An 18,686-nucleotide genomic window follows, 5' to 3' on the forward strand; every position below is an offset into this window, starting at 1 on the left:
ATGTTTAATGGTTCATTTTCTCTTCTTAGTGCAGAGACAATGGTGCCTTCAGTGTGGTGTTGGATAACTATGTCAAAGAAGAAGAAGGTACAGGTGTTGTTCATCAGGCTCCTTATTTTGGGGCTGTAAGTAAAAGTCTTCTACTCTTCCTGCCTAAGCGTGTATGTTTTTTCAGTTCCAGGGTTAAATAAAGTATGCCCTGTATTGCTTACTTATTGTCAATTACAGAATTCTTACAGCAAAATCCATGTTAGCTGAATTTCTGAAGTCAGATTTGTAAACGTTGTACTTCTCCATATGGTGCAAAGTATGTGAAAATAATAGTTTTTAGGTCTGTGCCTTAACAGAGGGCAATTGTGGGTGATTTTATAGTTACAAAGATACACAACCACAAAACCATTGACAGGGGAGGGGGGGAGGGTGTAGTTTAATGCCCTAATTTTCTCAGGCTTTTACCTCTTTTCCTCTTGCGCACCAAGTGCTGGTGCCAAACCACTCAGTGAGCCTGTCTGGTGTCTGGTGTCTCTCTTCAGTGCTGCTACCCCAACTGTGGCACATGGCATCATACAGGGCATATGACAGAAGCAACAGCACAAGTCATTAACCCCAGTATTACAGGGCAGTGGTACTGCTGGATGTCCTATCATTTTTGTACAAAGGTACAGAGCCATGGAGAGGAATATGCTCACAAGAGCAGCTATAATTTTGTTGTGTGGGCGACCACACTTACCCAAGAGAGGCTTTGATTGCATTATAGATTTTTGTGTCTCTTGATGGATCCTATTAAAATCTTGTCCTACATTTCTGAGGGAGAAATGTGTCCTCCTACACAGCTGAATTATCTTCACCTATGTGCCTAGAAGCTGTGATATTTTGATGTGTCTGCCAAAGAAGAGAGAGAACCCATAGTGCTGTATTTCTTTTCAGTTACAAAAGACTTGAGGGAGTCAGTAGAAAGGATGTCAACAAGGCTTGAGTTTGATAGAAGTCTGAGTATTGCAGTATATGGTCACGTACCTTTTTTTATAGACCATACAGGTTACAAACTGTTGTCTTTGTTGTCCATTTATTAAATCTTGTTAGATCTTGTACTAATAAAACATGTATATAGGTATATAACTGTATATAGGTTTTGCTATTTTTCATATACAATTGAAAAGATTTATAAGAGATGCCTTTTTTATGGTTGCCACAAGGATATAATCTATAAAAAGCAGACATTTCATTTCCTTGAGAAGGTGAAGTTTTCTAAGATCTATATACTAACATTGGCACACTGGAGCTTTTTTCTATTTTCCTACAGGTAAGGTAGAGAAACCATTAAGTTAGGCCAAAAAAATGGAAAAGACTTCAATAGAGAAAATAATAATAGCCCTTTTTTAAAAGACAAATGAGAAAGGCAACTGGAATTTATGGGCAAGGGTAAAAATTAAATAAACCACATCCTTTAAACTTAACTCAGAAGTGATTGCTCAAAGAACTCTAACCAACTTAAATAAATTAGTTTCTTTGATCAAGATTTAAAAAGGAGGAGAAGCCTGAAATCAAAGGAAATGTAGTTTGATTTTAGATAACTGTTGCATTTGCATTTCTTGTTTGGAATTACTGACTGAATGGTTTGAGCAGGATTTTGTGACTGCTACTTTGTCACCACAGGATGACTACAGAGTTTGCATGGATTACAAAATAATCCAAAAAGATTCTACCCCAGTCTGTCCAGTCGATGCATCAGGCTGTTTTACTGCCGAAGTGAAAGAGTTTGCTGGACAGTATGTTAAGGTAGGTTCATGACATGATTTTAAACTTGCAAATCCATCACAAAACTGTCTTACAGAACTGTAAAGTGTAATGTTTTTACCCTGATTTTTTCCACTAAAATCTGCCACAAACTAAGCTGTTCAATATGCTGAGTATAAATGAAAAGAAAAAGCATTGTTGCTGTTTGAAGTTCTTCAATGTTTATGCTATTGCACAGACATTGTTACCTCACAGCATGTAGCCATGCATTTCTGCTGAAACATAACACTCTACTGCAGTCCCATGTGAGCATCTTCGAGGAAAAGCTGCTGTTTTAATGGGAAGCTGAGCCAGGGGCTCTCAGCACAGCAGTAGGGTGAATTTGGTAGTGTTCCTGTTGCTGTCAGCCTGAGGCAGCATGGAGCTCCCAGGATGCAGAAAACACATTAAATAGCTTCCAGTGGGACACTCTATATATGCTATCAGTCCATAACAGGAAGTGACAAGTGTGGTACCGACTTCGGTACATTGAGCATATTTGTATTATGTAACATTTTCTATTGCTAGGCTCCGTTGGAAACTTTGTTCAAAACCATCTTATACATCCTGGCAATAGAAATAGAAAATAAGTCCAGGTGCATGCATTTTATGATTGCTTTGTTAATCTTTACCCGGTTATAATATTTTATTCTAAGGTTGCTCCAGTTTTAACGTTCACTCTGTGTATCTTAAGATGCTGGGGATCATTAGGTTTTTTGCAGCATTGTTCTGTATTGAAGTAATTACAGTTATTTCTTGATGGTTTTTTTCTTTGAGAGTCTTAAGTGCCAACATTTTGTGAAAGCTTCATTTATAAGGCATCTCAAACGGTGGGTGTTTCTTTTTCACTAATGGAACTCTACAGCAATCGTACAAGGCATACTTCACACTGTGAAAACAGCGGTAAAACACTTACATCATTTGCCCTTAGAGACTACATGTTCAGTGCTTTAAGCGTAAGTTATTTGTTGCCTTGGCACCACCTTCAAGTCAAAGGTAACCTGACTTTTTCAGGCCTGTTCATTAAAAGAAATAACAGAAATCATGTATGCAGAAGACAAATTAGAGCAGACCTTGTCTGCTGCTCATCCAGATTTGCTTTGAAAGACGGCAGAATCATAGTACAGAGTAACTAAAGCAACCTGTTAATCCTTTCTAGGTTCCCATTAACAAGCATAGTTCTTTCACCGTTTCACTGTTTCAACAAGACATTTTCAAAAGACTAGATCTTATGCTATTTTGTGCCATGTGTCCTGTGTGCCCATGTGCAAAGAATCAGATCCAACAGGAAATATGGTCCAGCTAGCAGACTCGGCAGCCTACAGTTGCAAGAAGAATGGCACAATCAAATGACAAGTTTGAAAGGTTCTGTAAAAGCCATAGATTGTAGATATAAGTTTTCATGTTTTTCTGCGCAGGGTATATCAAAAGACATAGAGAACAGAATGGATGGAAGCTGGCAGGCAGTGTCTCATGATATAATATCAATTGTCATATTTCTGGTGTTTTTATTTGGTCAAATAGATCCAAGTGTTTAAGATAATACATATTTATTATTGTCCCACCGTAAGATCTGCACAAAGACACGAAAAATGTCATCAAAACATGGGAGCTGCCTCATTTCAGCTCTTCCTTGTGCTCCAGCCCTTTTAGAACACCCTTTCTCTGTGCTCTTCCTCAAACGTGTCCTTCCAGGTCACCCACGCTCCACACTCTTCCTCATGCTCCAGTGACATTTTGCCAGTGTACTGCATCAGTGATCCCTTTCCCCCTCTGCTTTATATCTGAAAGGAAATGATTTCTCAACACATCCAACTGAGGCAACTGTTTTTCATGTAATTCTCTGTCACTTCGATGACCACAGTTTGATGCACTGACGTCACATCAAACATAGCAAAATTAGGTGGAATTTCCGATTGTGCCTGTTCATAACTTAAAAAAAACACCTTTTCTTTTGTTCTCTGTAGGATGCAGACAAACACATTATCAAATTGTTGAAAGAAAAGGGCCGTTTGGTGAATGCCAGCACGTTCAAGCATAACTATCCATTCTGCTGGAGGTAAGTGTTAAGCAAACCACTTGACCTCCCTATTAGGATTGTAATGACTACATCAATAGTGAAAATATGCATGCTTGATGTTATTTATTCTTAACTAGTTTCATGTTTGGATTCACTGCATTGACAGGAATAAACATTCTGATTCAAGGTCTTTTGTGGATTATTGATGTGAAACCAAAGCAAGGAGAGCAGTATCCTATGAACCAGGGCTTGGTTGTATTTATGAATCTGAATTGGGAAAAAAAATCAAATTAAAGACTGCCCTTCAGTAAAATCTACCTCTTTGAAATGTGTTCATAGCTTGTCGTTCTGGTCTTTCCAGTTTAAATGAGGCACTTCGTCTGCTGTAAGCATCTCCGGTCATTTTAAAAAAATGACCCCTTTGTCTTGTTGGCCTTGAATCTGCACCCCTGACTTAAACCTGATTACAGACTTAGGTCATCATATTCTGATTTTTTTTTCAAATGTTCTTTAAAGTGCGCGGGATAAATGGTGTTGAGTCACAGAAATATGATTAGAACTCGGTCTTTATGTGGGTAAAGTGTGGGAATGACAAGTTGCTGATGTTGAAAAGGGAGTCTCTAAAGACATTTGCTCAAAAGCCCGTCAAGACATGGCTCGATTGAGCGTCGGTAGGCGATTTTGACCGAGATTCCCCAAATAGGGAGCCACCATGTCTCCTCAGCTCCTGGTGAAACAGCGACTCTTGTGACTGTCTGGGCACTCACAAGAGAGACACGGCACACTTTCCACCTGGTTCTCCCTCTTCTATAAGGCTCGGTGGAGCCTGCATCACCTTTGCAGTGTTGAGTGTGTATAAAAAAGTAATTGGCAATCCATAATTAAAAAAAAAGTTAGAGTTAAATTGAGTTCCCCTTTTGGCCTAATTGTGCCGTACATTAGGAACGTTCTGAACATAATCGCTGTGTGTGATGATGAGTGGGAAATCAATGGAATGGCAGAAGTTGGGCAAGGTGAGGTAACCTTTCTGTTACTGCCGTGATTTAAATGTTTTACCGTATCTCGGGAGAGCACTCTTTATTTACTTCATGTGAATAGAGGATATTGCTTCCTCCAGTAGACACCGAATGTCCCTGGAGTCCCATTACTTTCTGACCTTGAAAATTGAATGCAGTATTGGCAGTGTAAAGTCAGGGGGGGAAAAAAAACAAGAGCTGACACAAGACTGCTTTTCATCCCTGTCACTTGTTTGCATATCATGTCAATATCTTTTCTGCTCCCTCAGCACTCGCCTGGGTCAAAAGACTGAATCTGAAAGGTTGTGGCGTCTTGCTCGTCCAGCACAAACTGCTGATGAGAAGGTTTAATAAATGATTCAGGCTGACTGTTAGGTCAGTTTTGTTGGCAGTTTTTTCCATCACTTAGGTGTAGGTATAGGAAGGTCATTGTGACTGGATGATCCTATAATACATAGGCTCATTGAAACACTCTAAACATGCTTCTTATTTTCATTCTTTTTTTAATGTATATCATGCTGCCTTATTTTCTAGTTTTACAGTTCATACAGCCTTTCCTAGCCTTTTCTGTTACTTTGTCATGTAGAAGAATCTGATCAAGAATCTGTCGTCAGATGATTACTGTCCCCAGGAGCCATTTGTTTTTATGTACAACTTGCAAATTCGGTGCTTTCTCCTTTTTTTTTCTGGTTGGTCAGATCTGAAATTACTCTTAGCTGAGTGTGTTTCAAGCCTTTTGTTCCTTCTCCTGGAAAACATTTTATTTTGTTGGTCTGTGGCTTTTTAATAAGCAGGACAATGAATGCCATCTTCCTTTTGAGTCCTTTGGCTCAAATTGAAATAATTTGATTATTAGAGTGTTCGTTCCAGTTACTTCTGTAGTGGTTTAAGGAATTTGCACTGGAAGATACCGATGGCATGTTTAATATGATTTTTAATAGAAAAGAACCAACTGTAGACTGGCTGAATGTGCAACTCGAAATTCTTAGGCTTTTTTGTGCAGTTTTCAGTTTTTCTGTGTTTTTAAAGTTTGTATCTGTCTGCCCTTGTGCGTGTGTGTACGAATGTCCAAAGCAACTTCTTTTAATTTGGGGTTCAAAATACATGCTTCACCGTTGACTGTTCCGGAACAGTTGTTTGTAATGGCTTTTGTATTTTAATTTGTTAGTTTGGGGAAGAATTGGCAGGTCTGCACATAGTTGGTTACTTCCGTTAGTTTACTCCTAAATGTCAATGTAGTGATTAGACAGCCGCAGAAAGTTTAAACTGTTAGTATTCATTGCATTTTTTTTTTAAATTGAGGCCTTTGTTTGCTTTCAGTTATTCTGAAATTGTACACAGGTTGAAAACAGCTGTAGCTGGAAATTAGCCCAAGCATTTTCTCTTCCTGTTGGCAATGAGCTACATTTTCCTATCCTTTTCAACGGTGTCTTCTGGACTGTTGGAAGCATATATGAAAATACTTCTGAATTTTTACTTTATTTTAGCATCATGGAATGAAGCTCCAAGCCGTAGCTTTTCAGTGCAGTATTTCAGTGTGAAAGCCTCACTCTGCCAGCAGATGGCACTGATGACGCCAGATTAATGACGTTTAGTGCTGGTTTTAGACAAATGAATGTTGATGCCCTGACATTTCTTTTCAATACTGCTGGATGAAGGACTTGAAACTAGTCCAGATCTTAGCTGGCTTGAAAAACTCCCTGTTTCCTCTAGAAGAGGCATAACCTTTAATTCTCCTTGAAATGTGACATCACTAGAGCTGTCCTGGGATTGCCCTTTGTGCATTTGAAAATTACCTTTCGCTTATTACTTCTGTGATGAATTGCTAGGACTTCTCTGAGGCAGAGTTGGTGTTTTTATTTATTTTTGCTGTTAATATGGGAATGCTGTGAATGGTACCTAAACTTGGACACTACACTACACTTAAATCATAAAAAGCCAGTAGGTTTTTGAAATAGTTTCAAGAGAACATCCAGACTTGAGTTAATCTTATGTAAAGGAGCTTACTTTGTATGCAAAGCAATAGCTACACTCTCATCAATAACTGAGATTTAATTATAATGGAAGGGAAAAAAAATCTTGCCTGTGTTTAGTTTAATTTGTCCAAATTAGAATGGATTTTCATAAGAGAAAACTGTGTGAAATGTATGTATTCACAGCATAAGTAAGGAATGCATTACCGTGAAGACATGCATTTCCAATTGAGCTCATAATATCAATAGTAATGTTCTTTGCTTTAGCGGTTGCCGTTAATTTATTTTTCTTTAAAAAACTTGTTTGGATGAAGAGTATGTGGTATACTATGTGCACAGCTGTCTGTTGTGCTTGTGAGAGTTCATGACAATGCTTTGCGTGCTTAAGATTTTCATGTTAAAGCCTTTCATAATCGGTAGGATTTTGTGTGCTGTTATAAATTCCACTATTTTCACATTGCAGCATTTCCTTCGTTTATTTTGTTGTTGTTTTTTTGGATTAACAGATCAGACACCCCGCTTATTTACAAAGCGGTACCAAGCTGGTTCGTGGGAGTGGAGCACATGGTGGATAAGCTGCTGGAGAACAACAGCCAGTGCTACTGGTAAAGCATGTCTTCTCTCTCCCTGTTGTCTGTCTCTTTCCTTTCCTTGCCTTCTCCTGTAATGTCACTCGTGAAATAGTTCATCTCGCAAAACTAACAATCCTCATGATGATGGAGTAGTGCGGTCTGATCTCTTGGTCTTGTCAGGTCCTTACTGCTTCACTGCAGAACAAGGGTTCGCAGCCAGTGGTGGTGGGGTTAGAGGTGGCCGATTGAACCCTAGCTATTTCAGTCTCCCCATCCTGCAGAATCCAGGGACAGAAAGTCCTATTCTAAAATAATCCATAAATACACACTGATTTATATAGCGCACATGCTCTTTATTATTTTATTATACACTTTTTTGGTTCCGAATCTCAGGCATAAATGGTTGAGTCACTCCCACTCGATGTAATCCATTTATAAATCATAACTTCTCAGGATAGCGTGGGTGGAAAGTAAGCGTTAGGAACACAGACGTGATTGCTGTCAGCATAGTGCACAGTTTTGCAGACATGATGCTTTTATAGGGATTCAGAGTTTCTTCACAGAATAATTGGTTTGGTCTTGAAACTGGGGATGGGGGCTTACGTGTCATTTACAAGCATCATAGGTGTGCTAACTTTGTGTATTGCACATTTTTGACTTGTGTACAATGAGATGTGTTTCTGGCATAAATGTTTTTCAAGGACAGCTTCCTATTCTTATAGAGGAGCTACAAGAAATTAATCTTAATTAGGAGGTAGATGTGTTTTTGTTATTTTCAAATATTATTTTGAAAATGTAAGTGATTGTTGAAATGATTTTTTATCCCATATTCTTTTGTTTAAAGTGGGCAGGTTCACTTATTTATACCTCTAGCTCTTGCATTTAGTTCTGTGCCTTACTGTGTGTTAATCTTATGTATAGTCTGTTTTCATCAGTGTGTTGTGCAAGTTAGTCCCCAGCTTGGTGCAGTGCATAGATGTACTCAGGCTTCGTTCAGACTTGTCCCCTGAGGGTCCTGAGTGATCCAGGAGAAATGAGGTGTGTGTCTATTACACTTTCAGATGCAACAAAGCTAAGAAGCCTTTTGTGTAAGCTTTAGACTCAGAGGATGTTTGAATGAATCCCCAGATAGACTTGTCTCAGATTGGGCATGTTACCTTGGTGCTCCAAATTAGTCTCTAATTTAGTCAGCCTTTTCTTGCTTGAATGTGATTGAAGCAGGCATTTTACACTCAGGTCTTAATAGTGTACTTTTTTATTACTTTAAAAGTGCTGTAGTGATTTGTATAGTGTTCATGATTGACTGCTACTGTATCCTGAATCCCAGGCAGCTACACTCTGTAACTAAGCTAATTTATTCTTAGATTACCCCCCATTAAATCTTGTGGGCCAGTTTTCAGCTTTTAGAAATTTCAGATGATTGCTAAACATCTTATTTACCAAGTGGGTGGTCCTGCGAGGGTGTTGAGGAACATTACTTGTTAATTGCCTTTTTTAGTATTTTATACGTAGCATAAAGCAATAGCATATTAATAGAAATTTTCTTGGCAACAGCAGTTTTTACTTTGTGCTCCCCATACATTCCTGTCTGGCACTGCAGGGCATTTTTTCTAGTAGGAAATCTATAGCTTGTGAAAACCAATCATCAAATGAAATGTAGGTTTTGCTGGGAGGCGACAATTAAGCTGGAAGCAAGAATGAAAAAGGAGAATCTTTAGCCTTTATGTCAGACACACAGATCTTTGAATTGAGGGTTCTGTTTTGTCGCTTCATTTTTCCTCCTATGAAATGGATAAACAGATTAACTACTGTGACTCACTTTTAATTGAGCCGTCAGGCAACACAGCTTTAGAACAGTTCTATCACGGCTTTCACTTATTATGAAAACATATATATATGAAATATCCAAACACATTTAGCACGTGACAGCAAAATAAACTGTAAAATCTAAATATAGTGTGGAAAGACAAATCATTAAATTGATATATTGGTTGCTTAAATAGAAATGCCTTCTTCACAAATGGGAATTGATGAACTCATTGCTGGCCTGGTGGAACCTCGCTGTGATTTGTACTGTGCCGGTCTCTTGGGGCACTATTGTGTTCCAAAAAAAAAAAGGGAATCTGAGGAAAATAGAAAAAATATAAGCAAAATGCCTTGGAGGTAGCTGTAACCTTTGCAGTCCAACTTATTAAAAGAGGCTGTGTGTTTTATTTTTAGTGAGAGAAATGGCAAGAAATAGAGGGGGAAAAGGCAATAATTTCCAGCTCGTAGATGTCAAATTTAATATGAGGAAACTTGCAGATAATTACTAAAATTATGTGCAGCAGGGCTCTGATTATTTAAGGGAATAGTTCTGAACGCTTATTAAAATGTTCTACATATCTGGCTTCACACGAACAGGTGCATTTCAAGAAGAAGAGGGTGCATGAATGTTCTCTGCTTTCCTCCTGCCTTGGAAGAATATGCTGATTAAGTTAATAGGAATTGTCCTGCGATGTTTTGGCACAAAGTCCGGGGTGTAGTCCACCTTTGTGCCTTATGCTTCTGAGATTGCCACCTCCTCTAGCGGGAATAAGCAGTTTTCTGACCATGGATGAACAGATAGAATATATCAATCCTAAAGGCATGAGTGCAAGTGGGGGTATATAGTGCAGGTTAGTCCTTCTTTCTCTTTTATGGCTTGGAGCTCTTGTCCAAGAATTTTCTCCCAGTAAATATTCTCTTTTTAAACCTATCCTCAAACTAAAACATAACCGTTATAATACTTCCTAACAAGTTAGTCAAAGTAGAAATTCTGGTAAACAAGCCCCCCTTTAAGCACTTGATATTACACTATAGGTTTTGGGTGGGATGTCTCTGTGGAGCTCCTTGGGGTTCCTGCGCCCCTGCATGGCAACAGGCCGACACCCTTCAATCGAGATGAACAGTGCCGCATGAGCCAGCGCACACAAATGGCACCTGATTTGATGGTGCCTTACAGAACCGAGAACACAAGGCAAAATGGGGAAAAGCTGCCCAGCCGCCTTATCGAAGCCGGTGCTTTGGCTTCTTTCAAGAAGTAGTTGGATGAGATCCGTGGATCAATTGGCACCTCACTACCAAACGTGCTAGCTCGTCCGATTGGCCTCCTCTAGTCAGTAGCTGTTCTTGTGTTCTTAACCACTGGTCTAGATGCAACCTGTTTGACTCAGAGGTATGGTGATCACTGTGGCTTGCCTGGATGTGATATAGACTTGGCCTGTGGTTTGCCACGTAGGCAGTAAAATCTGTCCTCTAGTGAACATGGACAGCATGTAGACTTACATGGTGAGCAGGTGAATGGCTGAACAGTGCACTGTGAAGATTTCTGACACAGGGGATGAGGGCTGAGCATGCCTACAGTATCTGCTGATGCACTGAGGCAGATTGACAGGTGACACATCTGAAGCTAGAATATTAAAAATAATTCAGTTGGTGATTCCAAATGGAAAGTACAACACAATGCCTGCATGTAATTTATGGAGCTGTTGAATAGAAGCAAACATGTATTGGTGCTAGCGAACGGCATGTCATTGATTAATTCAATACATAAACTGCACTTTTCAAAAAGCGATTTATGGTGTGAAGGAGATTCCTGACCTTATTAAACAAATGCGAAGAAGGTGGCTTGTGATTTGATGTGTCACCTGCCATCGAACACAGGTTAGAAGTGTGTTTTTGAAACTGTGACTGAACTGATATAGATTTATTTCTTTGGTGGACCCATTTGAAAATGGCATTAATCTAGTGAATGTAGACTTCAGTCAGAGCCTGCCTTATACTCATGGAACCTTGTCTTTTACCATCAGACTTTTATTAACACAAATTATGTGCACTCGACACAAAATATTTTATTGAATGTTAATATGTGCCAAGTGGAAGAAGTAGTATGAAAAATATATTGTTTGTTTAAAAAAATCGGATAAATATGGGTCCAAGTTATAAATGGCTAGATAAGATCAACAATTATTGCTTCTTTATTTTATGTGCAGACATAAACACAAAAATCTGCCGAAGTAATACTTAAATTTTGGAAAGTTGCTTTAGAAAGGAGTAATTTTAGCACAAGAAAAAAGCGCATGAACACGTAGGTCCTGCTAAACCAGGATGGTCTTAAGGGACTGTTGGAAGAGTTGTGTCAATAGCGTTTGAATAATTTCTTTGATCCAGAGAGCTCAATAGCTGATCTGAAACACTTCTGCCTCATCTATGCTAAAACTATTTTGTCATGTTTTTTTCTGCTGCCCGAGACACATTCTTGACTTTGTTTAGTGGAACACCAGAGTGAAATACTTGCTTAGTACATCTGCCTTTTCCATTCAACACTTCACACTTTTCCATTGTCATCCCAGGTAAATTGTGCTTCATCCTGGATGCTTCTTTTGCTGTTGTAGTTCTGATCGCAATATTCCCTTCCTCTCTTTGACTTTCTGATGTCCCTTTTAATGTGAGTTCTTTGTACTTTCAACTGGTTCCTGTTATGTTTAATTGTTTTGAAAAGTGCTTTCTTCTCCCATATAATTTTCCAAATTGATATGTTGAGCCATTCAGGAAACTGTTGCTTAGCTTTTGTTAACTCTTGAGATAACTCTTCTTTGCTTCTCGCAGAATTTCTTTAAACTGTTACCATCCATCTTCCACTTACTGTATATCTATCCTGTCCCCTTCTATTTCTCTTAAGCTCTTTCTCGTTCCTTCGGAGTCTGCTTTCCTGAAATTGCAAAGGTTTTGACTTTGGCTCAGCCTGTACAGTTTTGCTTTGATGTGAACCATATTATTAAATGATCACATAATCACAACTAATAGTACTGGTTTTATTTTTGCACCCCGATACTGTCTTGGCACAAACACTCATTCAAGTGAGAAACGACACTGTCACTGAGATTCTATATTTCTGCATTTGTCGTTGTGCATGCAAATCCTGAAATCTCAGCTGTGAGTTCAGATCTCATTGCTTTTGTAGGTGTATAGCCACCGTATGTGTATAAGATGGCTGTTTGTACTTTATGTAACCACGTTTATATTCTATATAGAAAATGCAAGTTAACTGTAAAATAAGCTAATAAAGAGTTTAGCTTTATTGCAGCGTAGGTATGGAAAGACCTTACAGTTTAATTTACTTCCATGTTTGAAGCTGATGTGTTTAATGAACCCAAGACTCATGTGGGCAAGTGCTCCTGGCTATCCACTCTGTGTTCTTGATTCAAGAGGCTGACCTATCACTATTTTCCTGAACAGATGTGTGGTGTAATAAAAGAATATTACATAATCTTTCTTGCATAACACTGCATTCCTGCCAGAACCATGTTTGAAGTTTTTTTCATCTCAGCGAGTGGAACTCGACTTCCTAAACGTGTAGCCCCTCACCACTCTGGAAGACTAACTCTTTCTTTCTTTTTCTGTGCCCTTGATTTCAGGGTTCCCGAGTTTGTGAGGGAAAAGCGGTTTGGTAACTGGTTGAAGGAAGCACGTGATTGGGCAATTTCCAGAAACCGATACTGGGGAACCCCAATTCCTTTGTGGGTCAGCGATGACTTTGAAGAGGTCAGTTGGGGGTGCAACCTGGTTAAAATGCTTTTGATTAAAAAAAATTGTTGAAATTTTTGAACTCATTTAAACTTTTTATAGAATATTGTAAAATATCAAGTATTTGTTAAAGTGGTATTATGGTTTATTTGCTTATTGGCTGACTGAAAAAGTTTACTTTACAGTGATATTAAGTAGAGCAGTAGTTTTTTCACAGTATTTTACAAGTAAATGATGCTTATGTATTGGATTCATCTAATGAGTGTTACAAGCAGAAAATCATTATAAAGAGCACACTGCGTTATAGGGAAAGCTTTGGGAATTCGATTTCCAGTAGTTTTCATTAAGAGAGTCCCGTGAAACCCGTTTGCTAAGTAATTTTAATTTTTTAACACCAATTCCCATCTTTAGAAACAAAAAAGTTAACATAGCAGGTTAACAAACTATTGCCAAGGACAAGAATTTGTAATGCTGCAACAAAGATTGGTTATGTATTGGAATATAAATTCAGATTGAGATTAAATTGTTTTCTTAGACCCTGTGTGGCCTGTTCAGTGCCAAAGCCAAATAGCATCATTATCCTGGGCTTCCTGTTTCTTTGTTCTTTATTTTCCAGGGCTTTGTTTTCTTGTAATAACTTGTGCCATAGATTGTAGCGTCTCTCAAAATACACTAAAAATAAGGGCCACTGAAGAATTTGATTAATTTTGTCATCAGTTACCCCCAATTATAATCGCCACTCTTTAAAAGTATGTGAAATGCCAGTTGAAATTCTCATGCGAACTTGGAAAGCCCAAAATCTTACATTTTTAACCCCTCACAAGCAGAACTACCCTTTTCACTCGCTGTGCCCTAAACATTTCTTTGCTCAGTTCAGTATATTTCAAAGGGAAAGCACGCAGATCTTAAATTTACACGTTTAAAAACTTGACGAAGTTCAGAACATTGCATCACTCCCACGAGTATACGAACTACATCCTCTTTAAGGGAAAGAGCCATTGGAGACGGTAACCTAATTTATATTATCTTAAAATTAGGTTGTTTCACATTTTGAAAAATGAAATGAGCCTCTGAATAAAAGAAGGACAGTGACCTGCTTCCCGAAAATAGCATAATGACTATTTCCCATCCCAGATCTCTGGAGTGCATCTGATTCCCTGAGCCTTGTGCAGGGCAAGAATGTAGTTTTCCAGTTCTCCTTGCTGTCACTCTCTTATATAGGTCATGTGCCTGACCCTTTAAAGGAAATTAAAACCTAGCACTTGCTTTAACAGAATGAAATAAAGCATGCAGTGTGCAAAAAGGGTTCTGCTTTTTTTCAGCTTTATTTAAAATCCTGTCTGCATTCTTTGATTTTCTATTGAAGAAATACAATGAGCACTGCAAGCCTCTTAAAAACAATAAAGTATATATATATAGTTTTAACAATTCTAATCTGTTACTTCCATCAGTACTTATTCTGAAATTCCTCTTCTTGTCATAGCAGATATAAGATTTCTAATGTAGACTTATCTTTTCTAGTAGACAGTGTTGGGGCGTGTTTGTGTCTAATCACTGAGTAAGTTATGCTGTACCATTTTTCATCTTGTTCTTGAAAGGATACTGCTTAACATTTTTTACCATCAACACCTCAAACCCAAAATATTTTAATATGTGTAATGAAACGGAATATTGTTTTTTTTTTCAGACAGCTTTGATATGGAGTGTAGTTGGCCAGCTTAAGTAAAACAATCCTTTTAGTTAAATTAAATGATGCAATGGAAGCACTTTACTAATTCTTCCGGACAGATTATTTTAAGATGTTTTTTGCTCTTTACAGGTGGTTTGTGTGGGGTCAGTGGCTGACTTGGAGGAGCTAACAGGAACAAAAGTAACAGATCTTCACCGAGAAAGGTGAGATATCTGTACGCTGCTTTGATTAATCTGTTTCCTCCTGTGGGCCTATGAAACTTTGATAAGCAGCTTCTTTACCCAATAGGAGCACTTCTGATGTGTAAAGCACCCCTAATCAATCAAATTAGAACCAGAAGTCATAAAATTCAGGGAATAGCTGATTTTTGTTGTCTGCAATACTCAGTACTGTGCTGTAGGTTGTAATACCATGACTCATTGTATTTAAGTACCAGAATACTGCTTATAAAGTGTGACCCTGGGCCGTGTCTCCTGCTAATGATTAAAAAAGCTACACAATTTTTAATATCTAGTGATGTTTAACTTGCAATCCAGCCTGCGGCTGGAACAGCAAATGTTATGAAGGATAGACAGTCATGCTGAAAGCTTTTATACGTTCTCATTAACTGTAAACAATCCAGCTATGCTATTTGGAGAGGATTGAATTTCTGTTTTATCTCTTTAGGCAGAATGTTTTTTTGTGATTAGTTTTGCTCCAGCAAATAAAAAAAACTTGAATTTGGCAAGTCATAGAACGTACAGCTGCTACTCCTCTTTTCTGTATCTTTAATCCATCTCTATTGTGTCTTGGCTTTTTATCCCGAATCTTTAATCCATCCCTACTGTGTCTTGGATTTTTTTTTTTACTCTGTAACGCCTGAAGTGAATCGGATTCAGTATTTCATGCCCCGTGTGCACTCTCTCGCTACAGCATCGATCACCTGACCATCCCGTCCCGCTGTGGGAAGGGGGAGCTGCGGAGGGTGCCGGAGGTGTTTGACTGCTGGTTCGAGAGTGGGAGCATGCCTTACGCGCAAGTCCACTATCCCTTCAAGAACCGAAAAGAGTTTGAGGATGCCTTCCCAGCTGACTTCATCGCTGAGGGCATCGACCAGACGAGAGGATGGTAAAACATGAAGCACAGAGAGTAAAAAGCAGAGGCTGCATTTGCTGTGAAATGTCACACTGTTGCCTTTGTTTTAAAACTGCGGCTGTAAATTCCGGACCTATCAGGAAATTGAGTCTCGGGGGCTTAGAAGTATGAATCTGTTGGTAGCGTTTAACTTGCACGTATCCATGACTGTCCATCTCATCCATGATGAGAAATCCCAATTTAAGATTAAAGAGCACTGATTGTTCACACGTTTTCTTTATCGTGGTAAGAGGAGTTAGAGCAACTTCATTGATTTATGAATTATGATTTCAAATGGTTGAAAGGGAGAGGAAATAAGAGTGAAATGCTTCACCACAGGTTAACGGTGTTTTGAGATTATCCCATTTTTTTCCTGTGAAAATTTTTTTTTAATAGAAATACCAAAATCACCAAATATTTTGGTTTTTTTTGTTAGAAAACATTTCTTGACTGCATTTTTAATCTATGATATGGTATGTCTATAACCCCTAATTTCTGTGAGTGAAAAGTTCACATTTTCTTTTCTTCTGTTAGACGAATCAACACTGACATTTCTGGCTTCATTTTGTTGCAGGTTTTATACACTACTAGTGCTGTCAACAGCTCTCTTTGGTAAACCTCCATTCAAGAATGTGATAGTAAATGGACTGGTTCTGGCAAGGTTAGTTTGTTTTTTCCCTTTTTTTCCTGCGTTATGTTTTAGAACTCACAGTAAAGTTTGCATTGGTCATAATGGCGTGGTTGTCGACAATTATAAATCTCTTAATAAACTGCAGCTCTGCAAGGTTTATTTTGGTGTTTATACTAGAAACGTGTTAAATCTTTCAGCTGACATATTGTAATTGTAAAATAGTTAAAGCAGCTGACAAGATGCACTGTGAGTGCAGAGTAGATCAAACACTTAAGTATTGATCTCCCACAGTTCTAGACTTGACATAAAACATGTCACTTTGTTTTATGGGACCTTTTGGGCTGTCAGTGATGATTAAGAGATGAAAAATAAGCATCTTGGCATTGTGTATTACCTGCGTGACTAGATGGAGGTACAGAGGGTGTAAGAACTATAAGACACAGTAGGCAGGAGAATGGTTGACAAAGGTTTGCCCTGGACACACGAGATATACAGTACTGCCTTAGCTGTGTTAAGAGTGTGTCAGACATGGCTTCTTTGTCTTCATGCAGACTGAGGTCTGTGTAGTGGGAAGAGACCAAGCCTTTGTGAAAGACTGCAGTCTGTTGTGCAGTGGTGACTGCCACACCATATGTTAAAATATGTGGAAACTAGGAAAGATTCCAGTTTTCCAGGGTAACTATGTAGGAGGAGGATGAAATATGTGAAGTTAGTATGTGTTTGTTTTTGATTGTCAAGTGGACAAGCCACCAGATACCTCAAAGAAGATGTGAGTCTAGCTAGGCATTTATTTGTGTTGGTTTAGTTGTAAATGTGGGTTGATAGCTAAATGAAAGCACCTTCTGTGAAAACATTTTGATTCTCCCTCTGTAACTCCACCATTGTCAATCTTTCTTCCAACTAGAGGATGAGTCAAAAGGCAGTGGCGATCATATTTCCTACTGTCGCGCTCTTTAACCATGAAGTTAATAATCTTCATTTTCTTCTCGTAGTGATGGACAGAAGATGAGCAAGCGCAAGAAGAATTATCCAGATCCTGTTGAAATTGTGAAGAACTATGGAGCAGACGCATTACGGTTAGCGTTATTCTGTTTGTGCATATCTTTTTTAAACGCATTTTTATGGTTGTTAAAAATCTCATTAGGTCGGAGCCATGTAAAATAGGTTAGCAGACGCAGAACTTGAAATGTAGTGGAATTAATAAGAAGTAATCCTACCTGTTTTAAATGTGAATCATAGCTCAGTTCATGAGTGTACTGAAAATCCATTTTCTTCAGTGCAAAATCTAAATTGTTCATGTAGTTTAGCCTCTCAGTTAGGAGATTATTCCTTTTAGGTTGATTAGGGTTTAGAGCAAATAAAACTGTGTTTTTAATGAGGTGAGGTGTTATGTTGTTGGAGAGATGTCTGTGACCACAGTCTTATTTTGTTTGCAGTAATGACCACTGAATTCCTTCTGTCTTTTTAGCTGAGCTTCAAAGCATTTAATAGTATCTATGGAAAGTGGTAAACTAAAATATACAACCAGTTTGGCAATTAATTTTAATGGCCTGAGGTACCACTGAGATAAATTGGCTGCACAAAAGGGAAAATTGCTGCATTATTGTGTTATTAATGCAAAAGTATTGACTGGGAAGATAAGATGGTGTCTAAGAAACAGGAATGTGATAATTGTTAATATCCTTAATCTGCATCAGAGCAATTAATAGTTACTTCTTTATACAAAGTCCAATGATGCAGAAATGATTGGAATCGGCATTCTTTTTTAATTGCATTCTTTGGCCATCTTGCTGTGTACTTCTGCTATGCTAGTGATTACCCCAGTGCTTGTGAATCAAGAAATCGTGACATTAAGAATGTCTTCCCAAGCCAGACAGCTAGTAGTGATCTTGTTCACAAAAGCTTAAAGACTTTGTGTGTTTGCTTGCCGAATGTCTTGTTGAAACCTAGTACACGGGGTTATAGAACACTCCAAAAAACAGCGTTAATGAATGCTTATCTTGCATATTATGCAATACAGTTTATATAAAAAATTGTCAATTTGAAGTGTAGAGGTACCTAGTGTCCTGCGGGGTTCAGGAATGTGAAACCCATCATAATGTGTCAATCTTGAGGCTGTGGTGGGCTTGTGTGGCACTTAAAACTAATGAAGTATTGAAAGTTCCAATTAATGTCCAGAAGTTTAGGTCTCTGAGAGAAAAACAGCATGGCTGTAAAAAGACTTTTAAAATCATTTTTGTTTTAATTATGGATGGATGTGGTCTATTTTCAAACAGAGAAGGCTTCTAAAAAATGCTAACTCCCAGTTTAGACTGAATTATTCCAAAAGTCAATTGCAACTGCATGTT

General features: G+C 38.3%; 1 protein-coding gene across 5 annotated transcripts in view; it reads left to right on the forward strand.

The window, feature by feature from the left end:
* The window catches only part of iars1 (isoleucyl-tRNA synthetase 1), a 60,129-nt gene that overhangs the window by 17,628 nt on the left and 23,815 nt on the right, over window positions 1–18,686 (forward strand). For all 5 annotated transcript variants that reach the window (XM_088915875.1, XM_088915872.1, XM_088915871.1 and 2 more), the window contains 9 exons: window positions 30–125; window positions 1,657–1,779; window positions 3,744–3,835; window positions 7,292–7,390; window positions 12,796–12,922; window positions 14,724–14,797; window positions 15,507–15,701; window positions 16,282–16,368; window positions 17,331–17,414. In XM_088915875.1, the coding sequence (XP_088772001.1) occupies window positions 30–125; window positions 1,657–1,779; window positions 3,744–3,835; window positions 7,292–7,390; window positions 12,796–12,922; window positions 14,724–14,797; window positions 15,507–15,701; window positions 16,282–16,368; window positions 17,331–17,414 (977 nt within the window). The remainder of the gene's footprint in view (window positions 1–29; window positions 126–1,656; window positions 1,780–3,743; window positions 3,836–7,291; window positions 7,391–12,795; window positions 12,923–14,723; window positions 14,798–15,506; window positions 15,702–16,281; window positions 16,369–17,330; window positions 17,415–18,686) is intronic.

Source organism: Atractosteus spatula, chromosome 5 (genome assembly GCF_055471065.1).
Source record: "Atractosteus spatula isolate fAtrSpa1 chromosome 5, fAtrSpa1.hap1, whole genome shotgun sequence".
Classification (NCBI taxonomy): Eukaryota; Metazoa; Chordata; class Actinopteri; order Semionotiformes; family Lepisosteidae; genus Atractosteus; species Atractosteus spatula.